This window comes from Arvicanthis niloticus, chromosome 7 (genome assembly GCF_011762505.2).
Source record: "Arvicanthis niloticus isolate mArvNil1 chromosome 7, mArvNil1.pat.X, whole genome shotgun sequence".
Lineage (NCBI taxonomy): Eukaryota > Metazoa > Chordata > Mammalia > Rodentia > Muridae > Arvicanthis > Arvicanthis niloticus.
In genome coordinates, this window is record NC_047664.1 from 47,524,553 (window position 1) to 47,552,272 (window position 27,720).

At 35.8% G+C, this 27,720-nt stretch overlaps 1 protein-coding gene across 2 annotated transcripts in view; it reads right to left on the reverse strand.

The window, feature by feature from the left end:
• Nucleotides 1–152: 152 nt before the first annotated feature.
• The window catches only part of Fbxl5 (F-box and leucine rich repeat protein 5), a 37,153-nt gene continuing 9,585 nt past the window's right edge, over nucleotides 153–27,720 (reverse strand). The window contains exons 3-12 of one of the 2 annotated variants that reach the window (XM_034508349.2): nucleotides 25,869–25,964; nucleotides 23,876–24,062; nucleotides 21,066–21,248; nucleotides 18,529–18,654; nucleotides 16,414–16,562; nucleotides 15,464–15,546; nucleotides 14,209–14,645; nucleotides 13,923–14,112; nucleotides 6,414–6,562; nucleotides 153–949 (exon numbers count right to left, since the gene is read on the reverse strand). In XM_034508349.2, the coding sequence (XP_034364240.1) occupies nucleotides 873–949; nucleotides 6,414–6,562; nucleotides 13,923–14,112; nucleotides 14,209–14,645; nucleotides 15,464–15,546; nucleotides 16,414–16,562; nucleotides 18,529–18,654; nucleotides 21,066–21,248; nucleotides 23,876–24,062; nucleotides 25,869–25,964 (1,677 nt within the window). In that variant the 3' untranslated portion in view covers nucleotides 153–872. Of the gene's footprint in view, nucleotides 950–6,413; nucleotides 6,563–13,922; nucleotides 14,646–15,463; nucleotides 15,547–16,413; nucleotides 16,563–18,528; nucleotides 18,655–21,065; nucleotides 21,249–23,875; nucleotides 24,063–25,868; nucleotides 25,965–27,720 lie in introns of both variants that reach the window. The other variant, XM_034508348.2, reaches the window with a different exon arrangement.

The window sequence follows — 27,720 nt, forward strand, 5'->3', positions numbered from 1 at the left end:
AATTAACTTCAAAAGGAAATTTAACTCAGTAATATTTAGTATCTAAAGTTGTTATATGTGTCAGGATCATAAATTCATGGACACCCAAAAAAAATCAAAACGTTTGATAAACTTAGATTGAGATTTAAAATAAAATCACAACACAAAGGATATTGCTTGGTAAAGTTCTCAAAGTAGATTTTATTTATACATTTCTTCAAACAATTGTGGAATTTTAAAAAAATCCTTCTCAAATTCAACAGTTTAGGGACAGCAGTGGAAGCAGGTGTCTACAGCAAACAGAAACAGACTGCTGTTTTGCTGGCTCACTGAGCCAGCACCAAGAGGCCAATTTATTCTATAATATTAAAGAATTTTGCTTCTAAGTGTGTTTGATTGGCCCCTGAGAATTGCTCAAATAAAGAAAAAGTTAGGGAAAAAAGATTCATTTTTAAAATGTTCAGTCTTTGAAAATAAAACTTCAGAAATGTGTATCTGGAAGAATCTGCAAAACTTGGTACAGTGTTTACACATAAGAGAACCAATAACCCCCACTGACTAAAATGCAAATAATCTACAAATACTTTAAATAGCATGGTATTAGTAATATTCTTTTTAAAGCATTTATTTCATTAAAAAAAAAAAAAAAGAAAGAAAGACTTTTCTCACCCTAACAAAAAATCCTAATCCCTTTCTAAAACAAAAATATATTTTGCAAGGAAAACAACATTGTGCAGTTCACTGCTATATTAAATTTCTGAGTCTCTAAGAAATGGGGCCAAAACAAGACACACCCAAAATGGGTTGTTAACACAAGAAATGTGCTATAAGTAAAGTGCATGAAAGGAAGCCTGCTCAGCTAAATGAAGTAGACAAAGGTCAGAAGTCAAGGGTCATTCGCCAGAGCGGCAGCAGGCTCGAAAACCACACTGCAAATTCTGGCATCCACTGGCGGTGTCAGCATGAGGACCTGTATGAAAGTAAACAACATGTGAGGGGAGGTACTTCTTGGAGATCATGCAAAAACAGTTCTGCCTAAGATCTAATCTGTGTTTTACTAGCACTTCATTGACATCACACAAGTAAAATCTTAAAGCAAATGCATTAAAAATTTAGACAAATTGCCAACAGCTGTCTGATTTCATCTAAAATATGGAATAAGAAACATAATAAAATTTCCCAAGAATCTTAGAACCCAAAGGAAAAAAGGAGACAAGACTTCTTTGAGCATCCTTCCTAGAAACATAATTAAGACAGAAAATAAAACCTATCTGAACTGTGTCAGCTAAAGAATGCAGCAATGAACAATTAAACGTCACATTCAAAGTTTAAAACAATGTACTACATAGACACATCCTCAATATATGTTCCATACTCTGAGTATTTGTAGACCTCTCAACAAAAACAAAAGATTGCTTTAGATGAAAATTCGTCCCAAAGCTGAATGCAAAACAAGTGGTTAATTAAACATCTAGAACATAAAACTGTGACTCACTTACAATAATAAACCACTTATGGAATAACTGGAATTTTATACCAGCTGTACTCTACTACCCAGACACTAGATAAGAGACCTAGATTTATTCAGGAACATAACTGGAAATTAGAAAAGTAACAAAGAAAGTTGACAAAGTTAGAGAATGTTCTGATTAAATGATTTTCATAAGAAGAAACACAGGCAGAGGGTTGTTTCTAGCATTTCGAAGACTCAATGTAGCTGGTATACTGAATTAACAAGGAGCACTTCCACTGGAAAACCAAAGCTTGCAAATGTGATACACAAAAACAAAACAGATGAGAAGACATGAAGCAGCAGAACAACACTACAGGATGTAGCTAATGACCTTCACATCTCATGGCCCCTCAGTGCTTCCCAGCTTAACTGAGAATCCCTTTCCATCCTGCTGTTTTCTGAGAGCAGCAGAATGCTGCAAAGGGAGGTGACTATGCTAATACCCAGAGACAGTAATCAGGATACTTGCAACTAAACATTTAGACTACATGGATCACCACAAGTATAACATTTTCTTTTATCCAAAGATATCGCGTATGAAAAAAAAATAAAGAATTTCTTAGGATAAAGTCACTGAAATATAATGTTCATATATTTTTACTATGTAAATGACAAATTATCTTTTAAAAGTACTCAATTTTATTTATATGTAGAACTGCAATTGATTGTAAGACTGGCATGCCTAGGATCAGCTTTAAGAAAGGGAATGGACATGACATACAATATGGAAACAGGCAATAGTGTAAACTTAAGAAGACTGAACAGATTCCAGACTGCTGACATGGATGATACATGTTTTAGAAGTGCCCTATACAACTGGAGTACTACAGACCAATTTTTATTTAATAAAAATTAAAATCTTCCATTTTTAATTTAATTTTTAATTGTTATATACCAAATATTTAACACCATATAAAGCATCATTTTCTGGATAAAATAGGACATAAAGCTAAAATTAAAAAGGTTTAGTATATATTTGTAGTTGATAGAAATACCTTGGTAAAGATTCCTAAACTTTAACATTCCTCTCCCACTGTCAGCCTTTAACCAAGTTTCCCTGTAACATACTTCCAGCTTCCCTAGACACCAGTCAATCCTCACCATCCCCTTGCTTAGCCTGGCTTCACCCATCACATATTACTGCTTTGATACCAAACACCTGATAGCTTTCTGTAAAACCCAGCTACTGCCTCACACCATCTCTCTACCCATCCCTTGAGCCGTAATCTAATTAATGCTCAGACTGGTAAACCTTAACAAAATGTACCTATCATTTATCAGTACACAATTCTATTCTCAGCAACTGTTGAAGACATGAAAATTTTAATTTTCCAAATAAAATATACATTAATACAACACACACATTTTTATTTGCTTGTCTCTCTCTTACATGCTGGCTGCCAAGGTTCCCAAGTCACTGGACTACACAGCTCCATATACCCTGCCTACACACATGCCCTTTATTTTCAGTGACAGAAAGGTAAAGAAGGAGTATTCTACTGAATTCCATGGCGGCCTAGGAAAACAGCCAAAGCTAAAATCATCAAAAACAGGTGTACAACTGGTTTTTAAGGGAAATAATAAAGGGGCTCGATGACACATGTGGTCAAGGATGCTATTCTCCCATATGACACAACTCAACGCATATTTGACTTCTTGCTAGCAAATCTCTACCTCAATGTAGAATAAAGGAGTCAAACAATTATTACATATCAGGCTAAATTACAGTAAAAATATAGAAAATTAAAGAGTAAAATGTCATTAATTGTTAGAGCAAAGAATTCTTTTTATATTTAGATGAAACGAGCTACAAAGGAAGTTAATTCTATTTATAAAATGACATGTTTTTCTTGGTTTTAAGTACATACTGCTCATGCTAAGTATGAGTATGTCTGCACTTACCTTCACTTACCTTTAATTCCTTTTTTAACTTAAGTTAGAAACATAAGAGAGCAAATCATCTCAGACTGTCACCTTCAGAACTATGAGCTAATCTACCTTAACTGCTAAATTATGCAAAACTGAAATGCAAAGCAGCACAAGAAAGTTACTCACTAACGTTGTTCGAATGTTCTTCAGAGCTCTAAACTATGCCATACAGCTACATTAATGATAAAGATTTGTGTAAATATTACAGGTAAGACACCTTACATATCCAAGCCAAGTAATTTAAAAATCATGGAGACTCATTCAGGAGAATTAGAGTGTGTGTTTGGCATCGGCTTTAGCACAGGATCTTGCTCAATGCAGCACTAGAGCAGCTGATGACTGCTTCCTTCCAGACGTCTCTGCCAGCACCTAGGAGGCAGGCTGTGCTCTCTTTCCTCACTATCTAGTCTACAAATGTTTATTAGCATTAAGTTCTTTTTACTAACAATGTGCTAATTATGTAGATTTTCTTTTAACAAAATACATTTTAAATTAAATGTTACTTTCAAATATGTATGCTTTCTCATTACTCTGAATTAATCATATACTAGATTATAACTATCAGCAGAAATAAAAATGAGGGATTCTAAACCCTCACCAAGTATTTCTTGTATAAGCTGAGTATTGTTGAAAGAAACTATGTCAATGGTGTCACCTTCTACAAGTGGGTACAATTCCACCACCTTCTAAATTATATACTCTTTTACCAAAAAGACTGATTCTAAGTACTGCTTTAAAAGCAACTACCTAGACTCCTAGAAAATGCATTATATGTAATCTTTAAAACATTTCCATTTCTTCCAAATCATGTTCTATCTAGTAAAGATGGGAAATTTAGAACTGTAATATTTGAAGTACTATAAATAGCTTTCAAAACCTTTTTTTAAAAGTCAGATCTCTCATAAGTTTCTACTGAAAATTAGAAATAAAAAATTTAAATTCAACAGGAGTAAATAACTCCTTTGGAATGCTAATATTATATATTCAAAACAGATTAAGATAAAAACAATAGAGAAGGTACAAAAGATTTTAAGCACTTTAACTTTTTCACCTAAATATTTTCCAATAAAACACTTGTACTTAAGTAGGCAAATAAAATTGAACTAAAACTTAATACTTCCCATCAAAATACCCATATCCATTAAGCACAACAAAGTACATTATGAAATTTGTTTCCAAACACAACCTATACTAAAATTATAAAGGCAGCTCAAAGTAACATACGAATAAAATATCTTCATTAAAATTATGTATTAATTAGTCTTAAAATGAATCCTGTAAGCCTTAGGAAGCTTTGTCTTTAAAAGCTATATTTATTTTTATCCTTTCAGATTGCACAGACATGTGCACAGGTATACATACATATGAGTGATTGGCCATAGAAGCCAGAACAGGGTGTTGGATCCCCTGGAGCCAGTTACAGGCAGTTGTGACCTGCTACATGTATGTATTGGGAACCAAACTCTGGTCCTTTGTAATAGCAATACGGAGTCATCCACTTAACCACCGAATCATCTGTCCAGCCCCCCATGGCTTTATTTTTAACAGTAAGCAAAATTTATTTTGTTTTTATTTGTTCAGCTGGATTAAAAAAGAAAAAAAAAAAACTCTCATTTTTTCCACTGCTTGGTTACACTGCTATCAAGAGAAAGCAAATATAGAGGCTCTACCAAAGTTGCTTTTGTTAAGAACATGTCAACTCTTCCAGAAACAGGAGCTGAGATCTCCTATCTTCTCATTTATTTTAAGAGAAACTAATTTCCAAGCAATAGAAAACTTAACTTATCTGAATTCTAAAATATTATTTTTCTCTCTAATTCCCCTGAATCCTGTTGATTGTTCTCCCAGAGATAAACTCCAGTCTTCCCTCTCCGTTGAGAATGAACTGGGCTCTCAAAATCAAAAGTATACAATATGAAAGATAGGTAAATAAGAGAATGGAGCTACTTAAATTTGTTTCCAGTTACAAATACAGGATGATTTGTTCTGTTTATTATCAATTGAGGAGCAGCTTTATTATGCTTTTAAAAAAATTCAGTTTCTACTAAATGAGATCAAATGCCCCAAAGAGCAACAAACATAATTTGAAAATGCATGTTCCAATAGGCTCCATGAAGAACAGGATACACTTTTTAAAAAGGAAAAAAAAAGGGCAGTAGGAATGTTTAACTAGTGGTGCGTGCGTGCATGTATCTGTGTAGCTGTAGGGGTTAAAATGGAGTCTCAAATAGCCTAAGCTGAACTTGAAATAACGGATGTCCTTGAATTACTGACACTACCTCCAGGGTGCTGAAATGAATGACAGGCATCAAGCCACCACTCTTGTGGTGCATGGTGCTGGGGCTTACCCTAAGCTTCATGAATGCTAGGCAAGCACCCTTCCAACCAGCTACATCCCCAAGCCCTACTGCGTGGCTTTTCAGTTGGTTTCAGGAATCACCTTCTGAAACAGTATAGAAATTTGTCGTGCCTGTGGCATCTCATCTTTTCTCAATACTACACAGTCTCCACTCCTCATGAGGAGTTCACACTACCAAAGTCTTCCTTTGTTATCTACCACACTAAATAAAGCAGTGCTGTGAGAAGAAAAAAAAAATGAGTCTGTCATTCCTAAGAAATCATTGTATCGAGAAAATCAACTTGTTAAGGGGTAAATGCTAGAATACTACAGTGGAATTCCCAAAATCTTAGAATAATCTTATTGTTTCTATAACAACTTGTCATTTTTTAAGCAATTTAAACTCTTACATGCCTAAAACTCTGGTACAATGAATAACAAACTTACCTTTACAAAGTAAAACTGTGTTGTATTTTGCTTTTATTAAAGAACCAAATCATTTTAATTTTATTAAATTTAAAGGACTAAACCTCAAAGTGAGACAATTTGTGCAATTAGGAATCTAGAACGCAAGTAAAAACTATAAAAACTTATTAGAACTTCAAAAATCTTAAAATAAATTCTTCAAAGTATCTCACTGTTAAAAGGCATTACCGTTAATGTTGTCACAGTAGTAAAAGTATTCGTCATTTAGGGAAGGACATGCAGAGACCAAATCCTGCAGCCCTGCACCAGTTACAGTCAGACAGCCAGAGAGATTCAGGTGCTCCAAGTAAGGCAGCCCTCCTCCCAGAGTCAGAACTCTGCAAAAGAAATACTGGGACAGTCAGGAAATAGTAACCTTTGGAGTTTTTAATATTGCTATGGACCTCTAGTATTTTACATAACTCTCAAGTTGGCAATAAGTTAAGAATTTTTATAAAACACTGATAATTGACTTATCCCTAGGCAGAAATACATCTGACTCAAAAAAAAAAAGTTCTACATTTTTCCTGTAGACTCCAATGAAGAAGTATACAACACTTTTCTTTATAAAAACATGATAGTAACTTAATTCTCACACAAAGAAACACTGAGACCTACAGTTGTACTGTTCAATTCTCCCATGAAGCTAAGAAAATAAAAATAATCAAAATAAATTACTGAAATCTGAAACCTAAGTACCAGCTTCCCCTATACCCTAGTGAGGGGTGATCTCTGCAGTTTCTGACAGGGAAGCGAACTGAACCACACAGAGAGCTTAAGAAAGAAAACCCACTACAGATCAACTTCATCAACCTGGATCAGACTTCAGGGAGTTGAATGTCAGGCAGTTCATTGTTGACATATTTAAAGCACAGTACAATTTGGAAAAGGTTTCCAGGTAACATCAGTCCAATTCCAGGTGCACAATAAGGTGTGACTACATAGAAAGTCTATTACAAAGTTTACATGATCATGACTGTTGGTTCTATAGCTAAAAGGCCAAGAATCTAGTGTGGTTTCTAATACTAGCACGGAGATCAGGAGGCTATTAAAGTACATGCACCATCTCCCCTAAGGATGGGTAACTGTCTAGGGAGGAAGTCTGGGGTAACTATTCTGGGGAATTTGAGTGAGGTCTGCCTCCACAGACAGTAAGGTCACCAAGTCATTATCAAAATCCACTCTCAGCTTTCTGGATGGGCTACAGGTATCTGAGAGATACTCCTGCATAATTAACATTCTGTGAGTACTAGGACTCTATCCCCCGACAACCTAGGAATTCCTCTCCTGAGTATACAAACACAAGAAAACCAAAGTTTTACACCAGAACTAGAATATAAATGTCCACAGCAACATTATTCACATCAGGCAAGAAGCAAAACACCCCAACTGCCCACTGATGAATGGTAACTGCCAACAACTGAGGACAAGGAAGAAGTGGAGTAACTGCTACAAGTATGGGTTTTTATTTTGAGAATGCTGAAAATATATTAAAAGAGAGTTCATGATGGTAAATTTAATACTATGTGAATTCATTTCTGTGTTTAAAAAGAAAACTTAATATCACATTCAAGTCTAAAAACCACAGCAGAAATTAAAATATGTCAAGAATAAAATTGAGACTGTCAAGTTTCTATACAATGCTAATTAAACAAATATCAAAAAATAATACAGAAGATATAAATTAAGAAACTAGCATACCAAACTTAGTTTTAAGATTAATGCAGTTATAGTACATTAGGAACCAATGTAAGAAGGAAACTATTATGGAGATAAGAATGAACTATGATTTTTGAAACCTTCTTGCCAGACAGTACGGACTATCCTAGAAGTCACTGTACAAAACAGGCTAGCAGTGAACAGCAGTTCTCCATCTACTACTTCCTAAGAGCTAGAATTACAGGCATATGACACATCTGGCCAGGCTTACAGGAGTTATAGATACTCAAAGAGAATACTGACTGGTAAAGATTTAAAAGGGCATGTTTTCAGTCTATTTTATCTTATAGTCTAATTTTAAAGATTTTTTCCCACCATTTTTCCACCTCTACAGACTTCAGGTTAACAATGGTAATAGTTCAGAATCTATGTGGTTTGACATGAATGAGGAAATTTTTTTTAGACAGGGTCTACAGTTCAAGCTGCCCTTGAACTCATATACCCAAGGATAGTCTGGAACTCAAAATTCTTTTATCCAACTTCCTAAGTGCTGGAATTAACTGGCACAAGAAAAGTTTAAACGGAAGAAAATACTTAAAATTCAATAATTAATAAATTCTAAAACCTTAAGCAGTTTACAATAAAAAAAAAATGTGCCTTTCAAAGGAGAGTCTGAAAGTTCAAATGGTGTCTGAATGAAATGTCAAATGTTACAAACATACCTATATTTGTCATTTGTTCAGTCACTGGCTTTACTGGCTCTTGGTGGAAAAACAAACAACTATAAATACAAACAAGCAATTACAATACAGTATGACAAATACTCTTCTAAGAAGACACAGAGGGTCTTGAAAGATCAGAAAACGTTTCTCATACTAGCATAATGGCATATGCTATGAAAGAAATAATGAGCAGAATTTAGCCAGTAGTACTATGTTACAGAAAGAAAATACAAAAAAACAAAAAACAAAAGCAGTACCATAGAAAAGGAGAAAACAGCTGTTTAGGGCTAATGTGAGTATGTATGTATGCATGCATGTATGTACATGCGTGTATACCTGTGTGTGTGTGTGTGTGTGTGTGTGTGTGTGTGTGTGTGTACATATGTCTTTTGAGGGCAATGATGAGAATAAGAAAAAGTAAAAATACTGTCTTTAGCCAAAGGCAGTATGACCTAATGAAAGACTGAGGTATGGTAACAATACACAAGAAATATATTCTAAAGAAATCTCGCTCACCTTGTAACAAATGCCCAAAGATGCCAGACACAGGCTTAAATAACAAAAAACAAATGAATAATAAACAAATTCTGCCCTTAATCAGGGAAAGAAACATTTATACAATAAAGCATACAAAAGAAGAAAAAGCTACTGAAACGTGTACAACTTATCGAACTGATACAAACAATGGTGACTCAAAGAAGCTAATTTTTTGTTTATTTTGTTTTTGAGACAGGATTTCTCTGTGTAACCTTGGCTGTCCTAGAACTTGTTCTGTACATCAGGCTGCTCTTGAATGTATGCCTCTCCTTCTCTAATGCTGGGTGTTAAGGCACTTGTCACCACATCCTGGCAATCGGGAAGATTATTAAAGAATAAAATAAAGTCCCAAACTCAACAATATATAATTCAAACTATCTAATACCCAACCAAAAACTATTAAATATTAAAAGAATCTGAGAGAAAAAAATACATCAGTCAATAGAAACACAGAGCAATAAATCACAAAGATAGTATAATTAGTAAACAATGACTTTAAGGACTTTTAGAGGAGATGTCAACAAGATAGTCAACTAAATGCCCCTAACAAATGGTCCCTCCAGAAAAGACAGCCAAGACAACCAATAAAAACTATATTTTAATGAAACCACCACAAGGAGAAGGACCAGTACACTAGAAACTCTGTAGAGGCCAGAGCCTGGAGTGGCCTCATAAAGAATGAAAGCAAACATTTCATTTCCAAAGCCCAATCCCCAACCAGCAACCAGGATGAACTTCTTATTCAAGGTAAAAGGAAAGTAAGAACCTCTAGCAGCCCACAACCACCTTGAACACTTACAGTCCCTTACATGTATTAAGCACAACTGACAGCTACCTAGAGACCACACAGCTGTGACATGCCACAGAGAGAACCAACACTGTGTCCCATCTCCCATCCACACAACTGAATTATATAATTTTGAAACCATGAACAACTGCTGCCCTGCTCCAGAGGGAAGGAGTAATGGCATCCTTTCACCTCTATGCTTTGTGAGCAGTCATCCCTGTTGGCCCATGATTCCAAAGTCCTAGGGAGTCAATGCCTTAGTCAGGATTATATCCCCTACCTGAGGCAAAATAGTACCCTGCCTCCAGAGAAAACAGTACCTTGGTCATCCTAAGCAGTCATACTATTCCCAGTTTGAAAGAGCACACTGTCTTCTGTAGAAACTAAAACTTGAACCCATGGTGCTGAGGGGCACTTCAGAGTCACTGACAATAGTTTTGGTTTTATTTTATACATATGAGTGTCTTGCCTGAGTGTATGTCTATGCATCATGTACGTGCCTGGTACCAGTGGAGACCAGAAGAACTTAGATTCCCTGGAACTGAACTGACAGACTTCATGTAAGCCATCATGTAGGTGATAGGCACTGACCTCAAAAACGGCCAAGAGCTTTCAATCACTGAGCCATGTTTCCAACCCCACACACCAGGGTTCTGGCTCATCTAAAACCAAGTCTGCCTCAGAGACTGACCCTCTTCTAAGACTCAAGTGTCACATAGATATCTGAGATTGTAAGCTCAGAACTTGATTCCAGAGCTGCTCTCGGAAGCCACACTCTGAAATACAGCATCTCTGCAGCTGCTTCTAAAAGATGTGTCATATTAGAAAGAAAAAAAAAAAAAAAAAAGACAAAGTCAAATGCTGCTCTGGTGGTAGGTCTATGGAAGGTTTTAGTGTATGACCAGTGAGTGGCTCACCAAAGAGATGAAAGGAGGATTAAATTAAATGACATTAAATGATTAAATTAAATGGTGTGAATGAAAAGGATCATTCAGTTCTAGGGCCAGTTACCTTCCCTATAGTAAACTTTGCAATTTCTCCCCTATAAGTACACTGAAGAACAAGATTATTCACTCAACCCAGTGCCTTTGAGCAGTCAAGCAAGGCCCATGAAGAGGCTCCTGGAGCCTGTCAGAGCCCATTAGCCAGCTCCAAGAGCAGGCCTGGGAAGCAAGTGCACAGCTTTACTCCCCTATGCTATCCTAAGCCAGAGGAAGCAACATAGGCTTGCCCTGCCAAACTCATGGGAGGCAGCAAGATACCCAGCATCCCTTCAGCAGCACTCCAGACAAGACAGCAACATCAGGAGTTCAAGGAGGCCAGCTTTGAATACATAAGTAAATCTGAGGTCAGCCTGGACTACCTGGGATTTGGGATCTAAATAAATCCCTTACTTAGACCTCATCTGTGAACCCCTACAAAAACAGACAAAAACAGTCTGAAGGAAGGCACCTTACACAGAGAGAAAAAAAGTACTCTTAAAAGTCACAGCACCAGAAATGAGCTACCTCTCTATGTCCTGGCAGCCAGGGAAGCCACTACTCTTGTTCTGTTTAAATAAATGTAATAAACCTACATACTGGATTCTACTAAACATTTGTGTTTATGCCCACAGATTAAAGTGGCTGTCAATCTTAGTCACAGAGGAAAACTTTAAGCAGTTTTTTTAGAGACTCGGAATTTGTCAAGCTACTGGGATGAAGTGACAGCTGCCACTACAGCAGGTGCTATAATGAGTGTTCAGACATAAATAGAGAAAAAAGACCAGATTTGTTCACCAGCCCCTCCAAAACTCAGATAATATCATGGATGTGAGTATAGGGTGAATCAGGAGTTAGAGGAAGGGGTATACTATACCTCCTAAATTCAAACATCCTGTCCTAGAGGAAGAAGCTCAGAAGACTTAGTAAACTCACAAAACTAATGGAGGAAGTTCACCACACTTATAAGACTCAGCTCAAGATTCATAAGGCTGATTTCCAATATCACACCAGCGGTAAATAACTGTGGAGAATTTAAAAAAAACAAAACAAAACACAAAGCTCTTCTTTGGAGCTGATTACAGGGAGCTGAGCATAGCTTTCTATGACTCACCATGGGCTTTCAGTGATGCACTACCTTTAAATTCATACTTAAGATCAGGAGACTCCAGAGAGCTGATCATAAATAACAGAAGCTGGAAGACAAATTTCTAAACTTATTACAAAGCTACAGTCACTAAAACTGCATTGTCATTTCTATTCATATTAAAACACTGTAAGTTTAGTCAGCACAACTGGATAAGCAAAACAAAGCAAAGGCATAAATGATCTGTTTATAAATAATACAAGTAGAAACCCTTAAAGACTTAAGGGTATAGCTCAACTGAAGAGCACTTTGACATATCCACGGTCCTGGGTTAGCTCCAGGGGGGTTAAAGGGTCAAAAAAAAAACACACAAAAAAAAAAAACAAAAAAAACAAAAAAACAAAAGACACATATAAAACACAGTTAGAGCTAAAAAGTTAAACAAAACAGAGGTGTAACAGACCAACACATAAAAACAAATTCTGTTACTAAACATTTGCCCACCATGAGGGCATGCATACACTGACAACTCCAGAACTTGGGAAGCTGTACAGAGTTTGGGGGAAGCCTATATGGTGAATGCCTGTCTCAAAACCAAATTATTTTCTATATAATAGCAATGAACAATCAAAAAAGAAAATTAAGAATGTAATTCTATTTGCAGTACCACCAAAACCCATAAAATACTAAAGTATTTGACTATTTCAGCTTATTTTAAATTATAGGTGTGTGTGTTTCTGCGTTTACTGCCTCCAACATTGAATAACTGGGGCTGAAGAAATAACTCGGAGGTTAAGAGGATGAACTGCTCTTCTGTGGACCCAAGTTCCTTTCCCAACACCCACATTAGGCAGCTCACAACCAACCATAACTCCAGTTCCAGAGGAGTTATCCATTCCCTCTGGCCTCTGCAGGCACCTCAATATATGTGCAAATGCAAATACATGTATCTGCATACATAATTAAAAATAAATCTAAAAACAAAAAGAATATTCTTAACCTAATAGCTCTAAGTGGGTCCCCTCAGCATAAGGAAGACCTATCTGCTGAGATCTGCCTCTCAGTCTCTGAAGAGCTATTGAACACTTTACTCCCACTTTTCTCTCCATTACAAAAAGGGGGGTTGGAGCAATTAACATACTATGTTGGGCCATAGGTCTAGGATGTTATGCAGTTGAGCTGCTAGAGTTGCTGGCATGCACAAAGGTCTAGGTTTGATCCCTAGCAACGCTGAAACTAGATGTAGTGTACCTGTATATATGTGTGAACCAAATTGCTACCTGGTCCTGCAGAGGACAGAAGAGAGCACTGGGTCACCTAAAACTGGAGTTACAGAACGTTTCAAGCTCCCATGTGGGTGCTGGGAAGTAGGATTGCAGCAAGTATGAAGGCAACTCGGGAGAGAAAGAGACTTTGCCTCAAAAAAGCAGTAAATGATGCTTTTAATAGCAGCACTTAGGAAGCAGAGCTAGGTGGATCCCTCCAAGTTCAAAGCTAGACTGGTCCACATGACAAGCACCAAGCCAGCCAAGGTTACTTACTAACAGTGTCTCAACAACAGCAGCAACAAGTGGACACAGATCAACACCAATTTGGTTTATAGGCACTTCACGGTATAAAAATCACACCAAACATGGTTGACAAAGTCCTCAATGTAAAATTTACTTCTGTAACATGTTTTTGAGATTATAGCCTATACATTTATCTATCAAATTGTATTATAAAAATGCAATGTGGCCAATTACTAAGCAATTAAACTTCTAAATGTATATTCCTATATACTCCACAATGTATATGAACTGACTAAAATGAATGACTTCATGTTGATATGTATCAGAAGTACTATTGCTGAAAAACTTAGATCAGGAATGTAATATTTCATATGAGAATACATCCATTTCCTAATAACTAGAGATGATCACCCACCTGAGACCATGGTCTGTGATTTGGTAACATCCAGACAGACTGAGGAACAAAAGTACTCGTCCAGTCTCTTGGTCAGACTTTTCACTCCCAAAATAAATTAAGTCTTTCCCCCTGGGCAATGTAGTCCTTAATGCTTTTCTACACACTGCAGAAGTCGCTGGGAGTGTAGACATAGTTCTTAAAGCTGTCCCTGTGCAACAGAATGAATGACCACAGTATGCAAAGGCTGGAGAAGCACAATGCTGCTGCCAACATACACTAGTCCTTAATCCCAAAATGTCCTTACTGTAACAACCAGAGGAGGAACAACCAAAGTTGGAGGCTGTTTCCATCACACAGAGACTTTCAACGTTTCTGTGTCTCCATTCTACAGCATCTTCAATGTCAGCCAAATCTTCAGCATCTAGCATCCACACAAAAGGAGAAGTCAGACTTTCAGAAGACACAGGTTCAGTCCAGGTGTGCTCGTTGTCTACTTCTTCACCAACACCTCTGTCAGTTAAATTGTGCAAACAGGCATACTGCGTGGTGGATGGCATGGGAATGTCTTTACTTGTCCATGGAGTTGAAGTAGCCTGGCCTGCACTTTTCAGAAAGCCACTCTGATGAGATGTCAGAACTCCAAGAGCTCTAGAAATCTTCTCTAGAGCCATGTCTGTGATTTTTTCACATCCAGACAGATCAAGATGCCGAAGACTTTGGCAGCAACCAAGCCAAGACCAACTACAAGAGGGAAGAAGACGATTAAATTACTCAAAAGCATTAAATTATACATACAGATGGGCATGAGCATTACTTTAAATACAAAATCATTACTTAAACATTTTTGGAATTTATTTCTATCATCAGGGAATATTTTAAGTACTAGGGATAAGAAAAATACTAAAACAAGTAACGAAAGAGAAAGAAAGAAAGAGAGAGAGAGAGAGAGAGAGAGAGAGAGAGAGAGAGAGGAGAAGAAAGAAAGGAAGGATGGATGGATGGATGAATATAGGAGCAACTTAGTTTCCTATACTTAAGTAAGCAGTCAGAGGGGAGGCAGCACACGCATGAAACAGTAGTTACAGCATAACGAAGATACAAAAGAAACAAATGCTAGAAACAAGTAAAGACCCTCTCTCTCCCTCTGAAATAGGATATATCAGAACTGTGAAGAAAGGGGGGTTAAAATAACAAGAAACCTAGAGATCTCTGAGGAAGAAATCATTTGCCTGGCTTGAACAGACTGGTACTGAATCAAAAAACAATGAATTACATTAAAAGGGAAATTTGCCAAAAGGCACTTAAAATCTGGAATAAAAGCTCGAGAATCGTAATACTGATCTATACAAATGACAGTACAGATGTTCTAGATCAGCTGCCACATGTGAACAAGGAGAAAAAAGTTGGGAGGGTTCTACCAAGTTACCACCATACATGGCAGGGATTTAGTAGCAACACAGAGTAGGATTAGGAAACAGCAATTATGTAAACAAGAAAATAGATAATTTTTTGCTGGTTTTTATTTTATTTATTATATTTAGATATTTAAAATAAATAACCTGTCAAATGCAGAATCGGAAATGTCGGTCTGGGTAAGATCCAAATGTTCCAGGTTAGGACAAAGCTCTAAAATCTGCCTAACCTAAGAAGGAAAGGAAATCCACTGTGAGGTCCTGTGGGAACTTAAGTTAGATCAGCAACAGACAATGGTACATATAACACTGTGGGTTTTCCTAAGTCTATGTGCATACTGAAAAAAATTAAATAAAATCACTCAAAGAACGCATTAAAATAGTTACACTCATTCTGGTGTGGTGAAAATGGAGGCCAGAAGTTAATCCAGTACATCTTCCTCCATTTAATTTTCTGAGACGCTATCTCTTACTGAACTCTAAGCCATAGGTTCTGCTACTGTAAATCTGCCTGTTTCTGTACCCATTTCTGCTAGACCCCAACACTGAGGTTACAAATGCATGCCATTATACACATACCAGTACATTCTGGGGATCCAAACTCAGGTTCTCATGCTTGCACAAAAGGCACTTTACCAAATGAGCCTTCTACCTCTCATTTACCCCTGGGCCCACATTTCTAGTAATCTTCTTTAAGTTTCTTAGAAATTAGACCCGGAAAAAAAAAATCACCTCTTTAAAGGAATACTCAAGGAGATTTTATGTAGGAAGTCATAATTTTATAAAACTAGTTCATCTCATTTGGGCATCTTGCCATGCCTTACATATGTTATAATCAACCATATAAAATTAAGACTCACCATGTAACATCTGTAAATCCAAGTAAATGCTTAGCTGACTAGTTTTAGTTCTCTTTTCTGTAACACAGGCAAGATTCCTTTGCTACAAAGAATACCCTAAGAAATGAAACTATTTGAAAGCAAACAGTGTACTCCTATCCATAGGAAGAGATTCCCTCTTAAATAAACATTAATAAGCAAACCAAAGTTGCCTCACTATTTTTCGTAATACTCAAGCTAGTGGTCATTTGTACATACCATTTTGCTGGAGACTGCAGAGCTGTATGCTAACACTAAAGTTTTTACAGAGGTACCAACATATGGCAGAACATTATGAATTAAGCCATGGAGTAAACGTTTTTCCATTTGTGCAATGCTGATAGCAACCGATTCCTCTGCAGACTCTTCTGTAAAATGAATTCAAACATCTAAGAACTGGATACACCAATTTTAAGTAGGCCACCAAAAGGATGCATCAAAACACTAAATATGAAATACTCTATACTACCCTCACTTTTGCAAACAATTCACTTTCCGGCAACAAGAAAAACTTCCGAATAGTCAAAGAACTGTAAAACTTATTCAAGAGAAGAAATAAATGATCTATAATTCTTTGGCTTTAAAGTAACATAAGTTATTCTACCTAATTAAAAAGGACACAGAGCTAGATGTGAAACAACTGTATTAACCTTATCATTATGAATCTTAAGCAAAAGAAGACACCTTAGCTCATAAGAAGTTACACATAAACATGGCCTTTGGCACTTAGTAATTTTTATAGAGCTTGGATGTCTATAACAAGTAATATTTCTCTAACAACAAACAAAAAAACTACAGGTTTAGCTTGCCAGCAGATTGTCTTTACAGAATGGGTGAAGACCTGAATTTAAGCCCCAAAATTAAGGAAAAGAAATTTTCCTACAATGCCAATTTAATAAAAAGAAAACACACTGTAAGTTAGGCCTAAAATTTGTATCACTTTTCAGGATTCTATCTTTACTATACTTACCTAAACTCCTAACTTGAATGTATTGAATCATAAAGCAGCTTGATATATTAAAGATTTATTTAAAATAAAATTAAATATAGTGGTTAAAAGAAGGCTATGTGAAAAGAGTAATTACTAAATATTTTACTGACTTCAAGTATTTTATAAATACCTCAAATTCTTCCTTTACTTGGACAATATGTGTATCACTAAAAATCACTTCAGCAAACATTACTTATTCCACTATACTTTTGTTCTTAATTCATTCTTTTCCCCATGGTCATCCCTGTCTAGGTATGCTTTGTTTACTATAAAAAAAAAACCTACAGTTACACATTCTACTGCCAGCCACAGAAAAGAATATGACTGAAGCTAACTAAAATACTATCTGCCTTATTAAACAAATTTCTAAACTCCTGAAACTATACCAAAATGAGTCCTCTTCAATTCATAAAAATCTGAAACACTTTCACTACTGAAGTAATAATCACTGGAGTTCTTGTTTTCATATATACATTTTCCACCAGACCAGCTTATTTTAGCTTTATAAACAGAAACTTCTTAAAATTTCATCTATAAATTTTTACTATTTTATGATCTTTTAAAAATTATCTAAGGTAGTATCTAACACACAATCTGTCTTCCTCCTCTATACTCCCAACATCACTGTGAACCTCTATTACAGTAATTCTCATTATGTACCTTGGACAAAGACATTATATAGTCTAAATTCTCCCTTGCTTCTATTTATTTAACAGTAGGGATGAATTTTTATCTACTCTCAGATCATCCCTCATGTAGTACTTAATGAGGGTGGACCAAAACTGTGCAACACAATTAATTTTCACATGAGTTATTTTTTGTAGTGTTGGAGATTAAACCCAGGGCTTTATATGTATTATAAAAATGCTCCACCCTAAGCTACACCCACCCAAAGTCTCTCAGACACATTACCTGTTAATTCTATAACAACCTTGAGGCAAGTGACATGACTTTACAAACATACCATCATCTTGTCTACCATCTCTCAACCACAGATGATTCAATAAATGCTGATGAACGGATTAGCCAAAATACCCCTAAATCACATATCATAAGCTGCAAAGCACTATAATGAAGACACTTTATTTCCACACAAAAATAGCCATCATTTTCTGATTTTGTTATTTTAATATTTTAAAAAATCAAAAGAAACCATTCTCTTTTAAAAAATACTTTTAACAAGAAATTCTAAATTTATTTATTATTCCTTAAAATTCCTCAGAGAAGTAGGCTTTTAAAGTCTTTAGAAAACATGAAATACATGTTTAAGGCCTAATAATTATTAACCAGAATGCTAATTATTTAACCACCATGTAATAATTTTTATTCCAAGCATGAAATACCAGATTCATCTATATCGGCATCTTCATCCCATTCCTGGAAAGCACGACTTTCATCTTTCCTATTTCTCACCCATTCCTCATCAGGCTCAGTATCAAGTTCAGTGGCAGGACCACTATACCAGTCACCTACACAGTGAATGAACGAGAGGAACACAGTCAAATTAGGTAGAAGATCATTATAATTCCTATTCACATTTGAACTTCAGGCAATGGCTATATTTAGAAACATCTGTGATTAAAAAAAAAAAAACCTACACATATATAGTCAAAGGATTCAATTTAAAGCATACAAAAAGAACTATGACTATATGAGTTTAATTAATAGCACTAATTACTAACCAACAGTAATTATTTCCCAGGATAATCTTTCTTTAAAACTAAAGAAAAAGAACTTGAGAAGCTTACATAGTCTGCTGTATACCTGCCATGTATCTGTGCTATTCTTTATAAAGGGTACAATAAAGCTTAGTATAATGAGGTTTCTAAGCATAATCTGATCTTTTAAAAGTAAAAATCATCAGTATCTATAGTTACATTAAAATTACTAGAAGTAACCTAATCTCTTCTTCCCTGCTGTGACTTCACTTTGGGTGCAGTAATAGCCCCATTCTGAGAACAGCTAGTTTCTCTATGACTGGTCAGCCACGCACAGTAGGTAGAAACAGAAGACAGGGGGCACAAGGAGGTAAAGCAAAATCATAAATCTAAGCTCCTACAATCACAGTACATGTATTATATGTTCACAAAGATATAGAAAATAACTATCAATTTATTAAAATTCTTAAAATTATATCTCCCTTAAGATTTCCCAACCTAGATGCCTAAGGCATCTAGGCTGGGTAGTTATTTGACATAAGTTGCTGACTGACGGATTACAAGGTACTTAATAGCAACATAGGCCTCTACTCTTTAGATTAATGGTTCTCACCCTTCCTAATGCTATGACCCTTTAATATAGTTCTTCATGTTATGGTGACCCCAACCATAAAATTATTTTGTTGCTACCTCAGAACTGTAATTCTGCTATTGTTATGAATCATAATATAAATATCTTATATGCAGGATATCTGATATGCAACCCGAGAAGGGTCCCAGCCCTGTAAGTTGAGAACCACTGCACTAGATGACAGCACAGTAACCAGAATCAAGACAGGCAAAGATGTCTCCAGATATCCCCGACAGGAGCAAAAACAAATATAAACAAAAGTAATTTTTAACTAAAAGCTTGGTCTAAATATGTTAAAAACAGAAAAAAGTGAAGTTGCATGATTATGATGCAGTGGCTTCATGAAATAAGCATTATCACCTTTGATAGTATTCAAACCATTATTTGAGTTTATCTTAATTCTTAATTAAAAACAGCTGAACAAATAAAATCTGATTCATTCATGTGCCTTATCTGACGTTTTACTCAAATTTACCATCCTACAAGTAATATTAAAAACAAATCATACAAAACTAATAATTCTGATCACTTATAACACTAAGTAAGAACAGCTTATTTCAAAACTGCCTCATCACTTGCCTCTAATTTCAGCACTAAGGAGTCTGATGCAGTAGGACAGAAATTGAGAGGAAAGATTAGGCAATAGAATAAGAACACTTTCAAAGCACAGTGCTAGCAGAGAACAAAGGTGGATCTGGGTGAGTTCCAGACCACCAGGAATACATAGTAAGATAGTAAAAATCTGTCTTTCAAAAAAAAAAAAAAAAAAGCTACACATCTTACCAAATAAACTGTGTTTAAATAAGACTCATTAATTTAAATTAGTCAAATTTTTCTTAAGAAATATACATTTCCATTACAAAATGCTCTATACAAGAAAATTTTAAAGATGATACTTAAAAGACACTGTTTTAATTCAGTGACAAAATAATGCAGTATGCAATAGCTATAAATATGCCATGATTGTGTTACATACTCATGAGAAGTTTCTCTAAACCTTTGTATGTGAAAGTAACTTCTTAGCAGAATGAAACTAATGTGATTTAAAGAGCAATACATTAACCATCATTGTAAAAAGCTATGTTAAAGACAAAACCAGTCAGTTACTTTAAGCCATGACCAACAAAAACTGTATCTCACCTTTATATTTTACAGAAACTGATTCTACGTTTAAAATACTCAAATAACATAATTATTTAACAGTTCTAAAAATCAATTATACTTAAACCTTTGCTATGAAAAATTCCAACAACAATCATATGTACAAAGATACAGTACAATGAATTTCTGTGTATCTATTTTTTATCTTCAACAATTATCAACATTTTTACCAGTAGTTTTTACAATCTCTGACATACTTTTCTTCATTATTCTAAAAGAAATAGCAGCCATTAATAATTTACTCACAAATACTTCACCATGACTAGCTCTTCTAAAATGTATACTAAAGACACATCAACTATAAAATCTATTTTTTGGTCAAACCCTCAGAGTTTCCCTTCTCTGGCACTACCTATTAATGGCTATGACTATTTGCCTAAAAAGGCAGACTGAAATACTTTTTGAACAAATTCAAAGTCCCATTACCTACCTCTTGCCCAATGAACAGGGTAAAGATGTTTCCACAAAGATCCTGTTTTTGCCAGCTGAGACCACTTAGTACTGACTTGACTGCACCGACACAATTCTTGAGGATTAAGGTAACTGAAAATGGACAGCATTACCTCAGGAGGAAGATGGGATATACCTGTGCAGTGTTCTGACACTTCCGCTTCTGAAATAAAAAAAGAAAATCTTTAACAGTCTGGCTCTGTGAGCAAATGCAGTAAGAAATTACAATCACAAGTAAAAGCCAGTGCCTGAAGTTAATTCCTTCTTGCTTGCAACATGTGAAAAGGAAATAACACGTATTAGAGGTAACATGGGGATGTTCAACTTGTTAAGAACCCGTAGGGTTGAACTATCATGGTCCAGATCGTACTTCATCAGTGGGAGCTACAATAACGAACACAGAACTGACTTCCTCTTACGAAGGCGTCATAGAAGAAACAATACTCACTTTGTAGCATAAGCAGCATCGTTTGAAAAAGGAACCAAACAGGTTACACCGCTTTAAATCAGCAAGTGTATAGCCAGCCAGATTATGGGATCTACAAAGCACTGTCAAATGACACACATGCTCACATTTTCTATTCATGCACTAAGGCTCCCATGAGTTCCTTCCTTGTGTTCCCTCTGATTTTGACATTTCGTAAAAGGTCTATAAAATCTGCTTTCTTTAATCTACAAATGCTTTAACCTATTTAAGCTATGTGCCTACTCTGTAAACAAATCTCCCTGGTGTACTAGTAAAAAATCTTTTGTTATTAAGTACTGTAGAAAGATACAACTTCCTATGATCTCATAATCTGTTAGTACTTTTCTGAAAGAAAAACGAATACGGGTGTTAAGATAAACTGACTTAAGTACTCTTTAAGAATTTGAGATTTACCAGGCAGTAGTGGTGGAGCCTCTAATCCTAGCACTCAGGAGGCAGAAGCAGGCAGATCTCTGTGAGTTCAACAACAGCCAGAACTAACACAGAGAACCCCTGTATAAAAAAAAAAAAAAAAAAAAAAGAGGCCAAAAGAAAAATGTGTATATATATGGCTTGTCTTCAAACTACTTTTAAACAGCCACTTTTAAAGTACCAAATATTTTTAAACACAGTGCAGCTATAATTTGCTTTGAAGGAGAGGGAAAATTAAATGTGTGTGATGCTTTTAAGCTCCATCTTATAGTTACAATTAAACAAGACTTAACAGGCTTGGGCACGGTACCCAGGGCACAAGTCGTATTTCAAGAGCAAAGCTCATAAACTTCATGGGTTTAATCATAGCTTCAACTTGTTTTCGTTTAAACATGAATCTGACTTTAATATTGGAAAAATACCAATTTCAAAAAGCTGTATGGTATTTTACAGGACTAACACTGCCATTGTCAATCTAGAAGCAGGAATGCTACTAGGGGAAAGATGCCAACCACTTGTATTCTTTCGTTTGTCTTTTGTCTATGTACCCCTGGCGGGCATGGAATTTGCTATATAGACTAAGCTGGCCTCAAACTTGGAGATCTGCCTGCTTCTGTGCCTCCAAATTGCTAGGATTAAAGGTCTGTACAACCATGCCTAGAATCAACCGTTTTTTAATGTTTTAAAAAGCAAAACGATTGAGACGAATGAAATAATCAAAGTCTACTAGAAGAAATAAGCATCTATTTTATTTGCACTTCTTGTACAGATTCTCAATATGACTGAAGTTTTGCTTTGCTTCTCTCTCACACCCACTACTCTGAACATTACTGGAGATAAACTGAGAGAATGATAAACATCAGAGGATAAAAATAAAATTGCAAATGTTCCTTTCCTTAAATCACAATAAATTCATCCTAAGTTCCATATGTGCAGGAAAAAAAGTGCACCTAACCTAGCAAACACTATGGCTGTTAAGTTTGTAGATCATCGACCATTCTCCATGGACACGAATGACATGGTTGATCCCTGGAATGAACACTGTTGACTACGAACCATGGCTCACTGCTGCTGCCTAGCATTTGGACATTTGGAAAGTCTTATATTTTCTATTCAGCATGTAAGCTAGGCCCACAGAAAAAGGGTAAAAATTCAAAATTGAAATGTACAAATTACTTTCATGCCATTAAAAGGCCCAAAATTTCTGTGTTAAGCCTAAGTCAAGGACAATGTTTATAAATTAACTGACTTTAAAAACTGAAAAAAAATACACAAAAATAAAACATGCTACTATGAGGCTGGAGCAATGGCCCAGAGGTTAAAAACACTAGCTGTTCTCCCTGAGAATCTAAGTTCCATTCACAGGATCCACATGGTAGCATACAATCAACTGTAACTCCAGTCCCAGAGGATCTGATACCCTCTTCTGGCGTATGCAAGTACTGAATGCAAATGATACATAGATACACACACAAGCAAAACACCCATATACATAAAATAAAAATAAAGAAAAAGCTTTTTGTTTATAGTGACAGAAAGAAAAATAATCTGTCACTATAATCAAAGGAACTTAGAAAGCTGGCTGATCCTGTAATACTACTCCAAACAGAGCAGTCCTAAATGTTCACTGGTCAAAACAGTACTCATTTTATACCTACAAATTCACTCAAGAAACACCACACTATATGTGACCTAACCCTCGGTGGAAAAACATTATAAACACTAAATTCCACTAAATAAAAACTACTGTCTTCAATTATAGCTTTATGTGAAAATGGTTTAAACTGCCCAGAGTATGATCCTGACCTAAATTATTCCTCAAACAGAATCTATAACAAAATGTCAACAGCACTGACTAATAAATTGTTCTATCAAAAGCAGGTGACTCTTACCTGTATCTGACTTTTCATCCACAGAGTATTTGAGGACTTTCTGTCGCTCTTCAGCTTGGTTCCACAGACTGAGGCCTCTGAGGAGCTCTGCTGTGTCCTTCTGCGAGCAGTGCTGTGCAATCACTTTCTTTTTGATATCTTTAAGCTCTTCATAGGTAAAATATTCCATTAACATAGGCTGAAAAACCTAAATGAAAAAGTATTCATAGGAAAAAATTTTCAATTTACTTTACCCAAAACTCTTTACGCAGTTTTAGTTTAAACTAAGTATTATGAACATACATTTCAAAGAGATAAAAATTGTAGTTATTACTACTAAATAATCAAAACTCTTTTTTAAAGAACATAGCATTAGATATCTTTCTCTATGATTTTGTAAGCCTCCATAAAGTTTTACAGAACAGTAAGGTTTTCCTGTACCAAGCTTGTTAAACAGTCCATCATTTAGTTATTGTTAAGACATTTAGCCCAGTCCCTGCCTGTGGTGTTTGAGAAAGACATATTAATGGCTCACATATTCGAATGCTTGGCCATCAGGGAGCTGCACCATTTGAGGAGGACTAGGAGGTGTGGTCTTGTTGGAGAAGGTGTGTGACTGTGGGTGAACTCTGAGGTTTCAAAAGCCTACACCAGGCTGTCGGAGTGTGTGTGATGGGTGCATTCATGCCCACCTGCCTGCCTACAGATCAGGATGTAGCTTTTAGTTACTTCTCCAGCACCATGCCTTCCTGCTCCCTGATGCCATGTTCCCTGCTATACTCACAGACTCAGCCCCTGAAAGTAAAGGCAAGCCTCCGATTAAATGAATTTCTTTTATAAGAGTTGTTTTGGTCATAGTGTCTCTTCACAGCAACAGAACAATGACTAAGACACTGCCTTCTGGTAGATACTGAGTAACTGAATTCTACCAGAATAGGGAGAAGACAAGAGGAGGGAGGGGAACCGTAACCAGGATATATAAAAGAAAAAAAAAAAATTAAAAAAAAAAAAAAAAAAAGACTGCTACACTACATTTTAATATCAAGGCATTATAAGATGAAGCCCTAATTGCAAACCACACCAATAAATGATTTACAACTAAAAGAGAGTATCCATAGGCCAACAAGGTGGCTTAGTGGGTAAGAATATTTGCTCCCAAGAAAGATGACCTGGGTTCAATTCCCAGAACCCATGGTAGGAGGAGACAATTCCCAAATACGCAATAAATGTTTTGGCTTTGTTTTTCAAAGTAGAACTGGAAAGATGGCTAGGCAGTTAAGGCTACTTGTTGCTACTGCAAGGGGTCTGTCTGGGGTTGGCTTCTAGCGCCCATACGGTGACTCACAAGCATCTGTGACTTCACTCCAGAAAATCAGATGTTGTCCTTTGGCACAAAGTGCACGTGCAAACATGCAGAGAAAATATTCATACATGTAAAATAAAAATAGATCTTTAAAAGAAAAAAAAGCAGAAGTATTCAGTCCTCATAGGCTAGTTTCTCTGTATATTACACTGGACACTTAACCATCCTTTATTACTGAAAGAAGGCAAATTGTTTTATAGTATGTTTGACGACATGTAACGCATGAGAAATTATGTGAGTCACAACAGTGATAAATTTAAAGCCACCATTAATTACTCAAATCCACTCATAAAAAAACACTAAAAACTCTTTAAACATGGCATAGAGAAAATATTTAAAGACTTACAGAATCTTCTAAAAATTCTGAAAAATTAGTGACAATCTTGAAAACATATCAGTGCTATGACACATTTATATTTATTTCTTAAGTAAATAAAATCATTCAGTAAAGTAGCAACCTTTCTCAAAAAAAAAAATTAAAGCTATGCTTTTTATAATTCCACTGGATTTCATTCCTGTTCCCAAGAAATAACAGCTAATTCTATTAACAGAACATTTTCTTCTTATGCATTGTTTTGAGAAACTTAAGGCACAATAGTATTTTCTGTTAAATTATGAATATAAATCACAACAAAGAAAAACACTGCTTACCTCTTCTTCCTCTTTCATGTGAGGAAGAAAATCTCTTGTAAAAGCCTCCAATCTCTCTTTCAGCTGTTTTGCATAATTTAACTGTTCATACTCATTCTAGAAACAAAGAGTAACACACATTTAGCAGGAAGTGGAGACACGATCTTTAATGCCAGAACTCAGGAGGCAGAACAAATGGTTCTCTAAGTTTGAGGCCAGCCTAGCCTACATAGCAAGTTCCAGACCAGCCAGGGTTACATAGTAGGACCCTGCCTCAAATATATATAGTTTTGTTTTGTAGTAATGTTGTACAAAGCTTTGTTTATTATATACTGCTTGATCACAGAAGTTCATTTACTTTTCTTTTAGCAAAAAGATGTCCTTGGAGCTAGGGTGCAGCTCAGTGCTGGAGCACTTGTTAATGTGTCGGACACTACACGCAGCCTTGGCACACCACCTCCTACTCATAGCCCTGAAAACAACAAGCTCTGAATTCCTTACTAACTCCAATCCTGGTTTTTAAATTTTATTAAAATGTAACAAATATATTTTAAAATATACTATAAATATACTATCAAGTTTTTATAATGTATTTTATGTTATCCTAACAGGCCATATTTATTAATATCAACATTTCTAAAGGCAAGGAACTCACACTTTAAATCATTCTAATTCTGGACACCTCTCAAGAGCCAAACATGTCTTTCACATATGAACTAAAATCACACTTCTCTGTAATTTATCCATCTTTTCCAATGTAAAAATATAGGGAACATTCAAAATAATGAAATATTTAAAAACTATGATACTGTGGTGATCTGAATGAGAATGTTCTCCAAAGGCTTTGGTATCCGAGTTTTGAACCCACTTAGTAGCACTGTCAGGGAGACTTAGGAAATGTGGCCTTGCTGAAAGAAGTATGTCACTGGGGGCAGACTTCAGGAGATTAAAAATCCTCAACATTTCTTGTTCACTTCAAGCTCAGTCTACTTCCTGTTTCCTGTTTGTGGTTTAAGATTTGAGTACTGAGCTCTCAGCTCCAATCACCGTACCTGGCAGCTAACACACACACACACACACACACACACACACACACACACACACACACACACACGGGGGGGTGGGGGGGTGGGAAAGAAGGCATATTGTAGACTCATCCATCTGGAACTGTAAGCTCTAAATAAACCCTTTTAAGTTTTCTTGGTCATGGTGTTTTATTACAGCAATTAAAAAAGTAACTGAGACAAATACTAATTTATCTTTGTCATGGCTTTCTGTTAGACAACTTATTCAATTACTTTCCAACACTCAGTTCATTGTTGAACTCTGCTGAGATTTTTACATATCCTTTAAACACATCCAAATGTACAGCTTCCAATTCCACTTATATGCTAATAATTATCAAATCTGCTTTTCACACTACTTCACTCTTTCAGCTCTTCAAATCCACCCACACCTTCTTCTCCTATTAATAACGTACACTCGTATTACTAAGTAGTTCAGGATAAGCCTTAGCCCCTGGCCCTCTTCCTCATACAAAGTCCAACACAACTTTCACTCATTTCTTTCTCTCTTTTCCTATACCACTCTGTATAATCCCAGTATTCCACTGGTCTTAGGTCATACATAATTGCCAAGTATGTCCCTTTCCCTGTATTTTCAACCATCACTACTTTGGCTCAGAAATTACTGACTACGTAATATATGAGTAAGACACAAAAAACCAAAAGTACAAAGGAACATTCAATAAAAAAAAAAGCAAATCTCCTTTTTCTTATACCCAGTATTCTTCCCTCTACTAATCAACCAACTCTCCTCTGGATATCGACATAGTGTTTTTCCTATGTTAGAAACTACTGGTAGAATTTCTTAG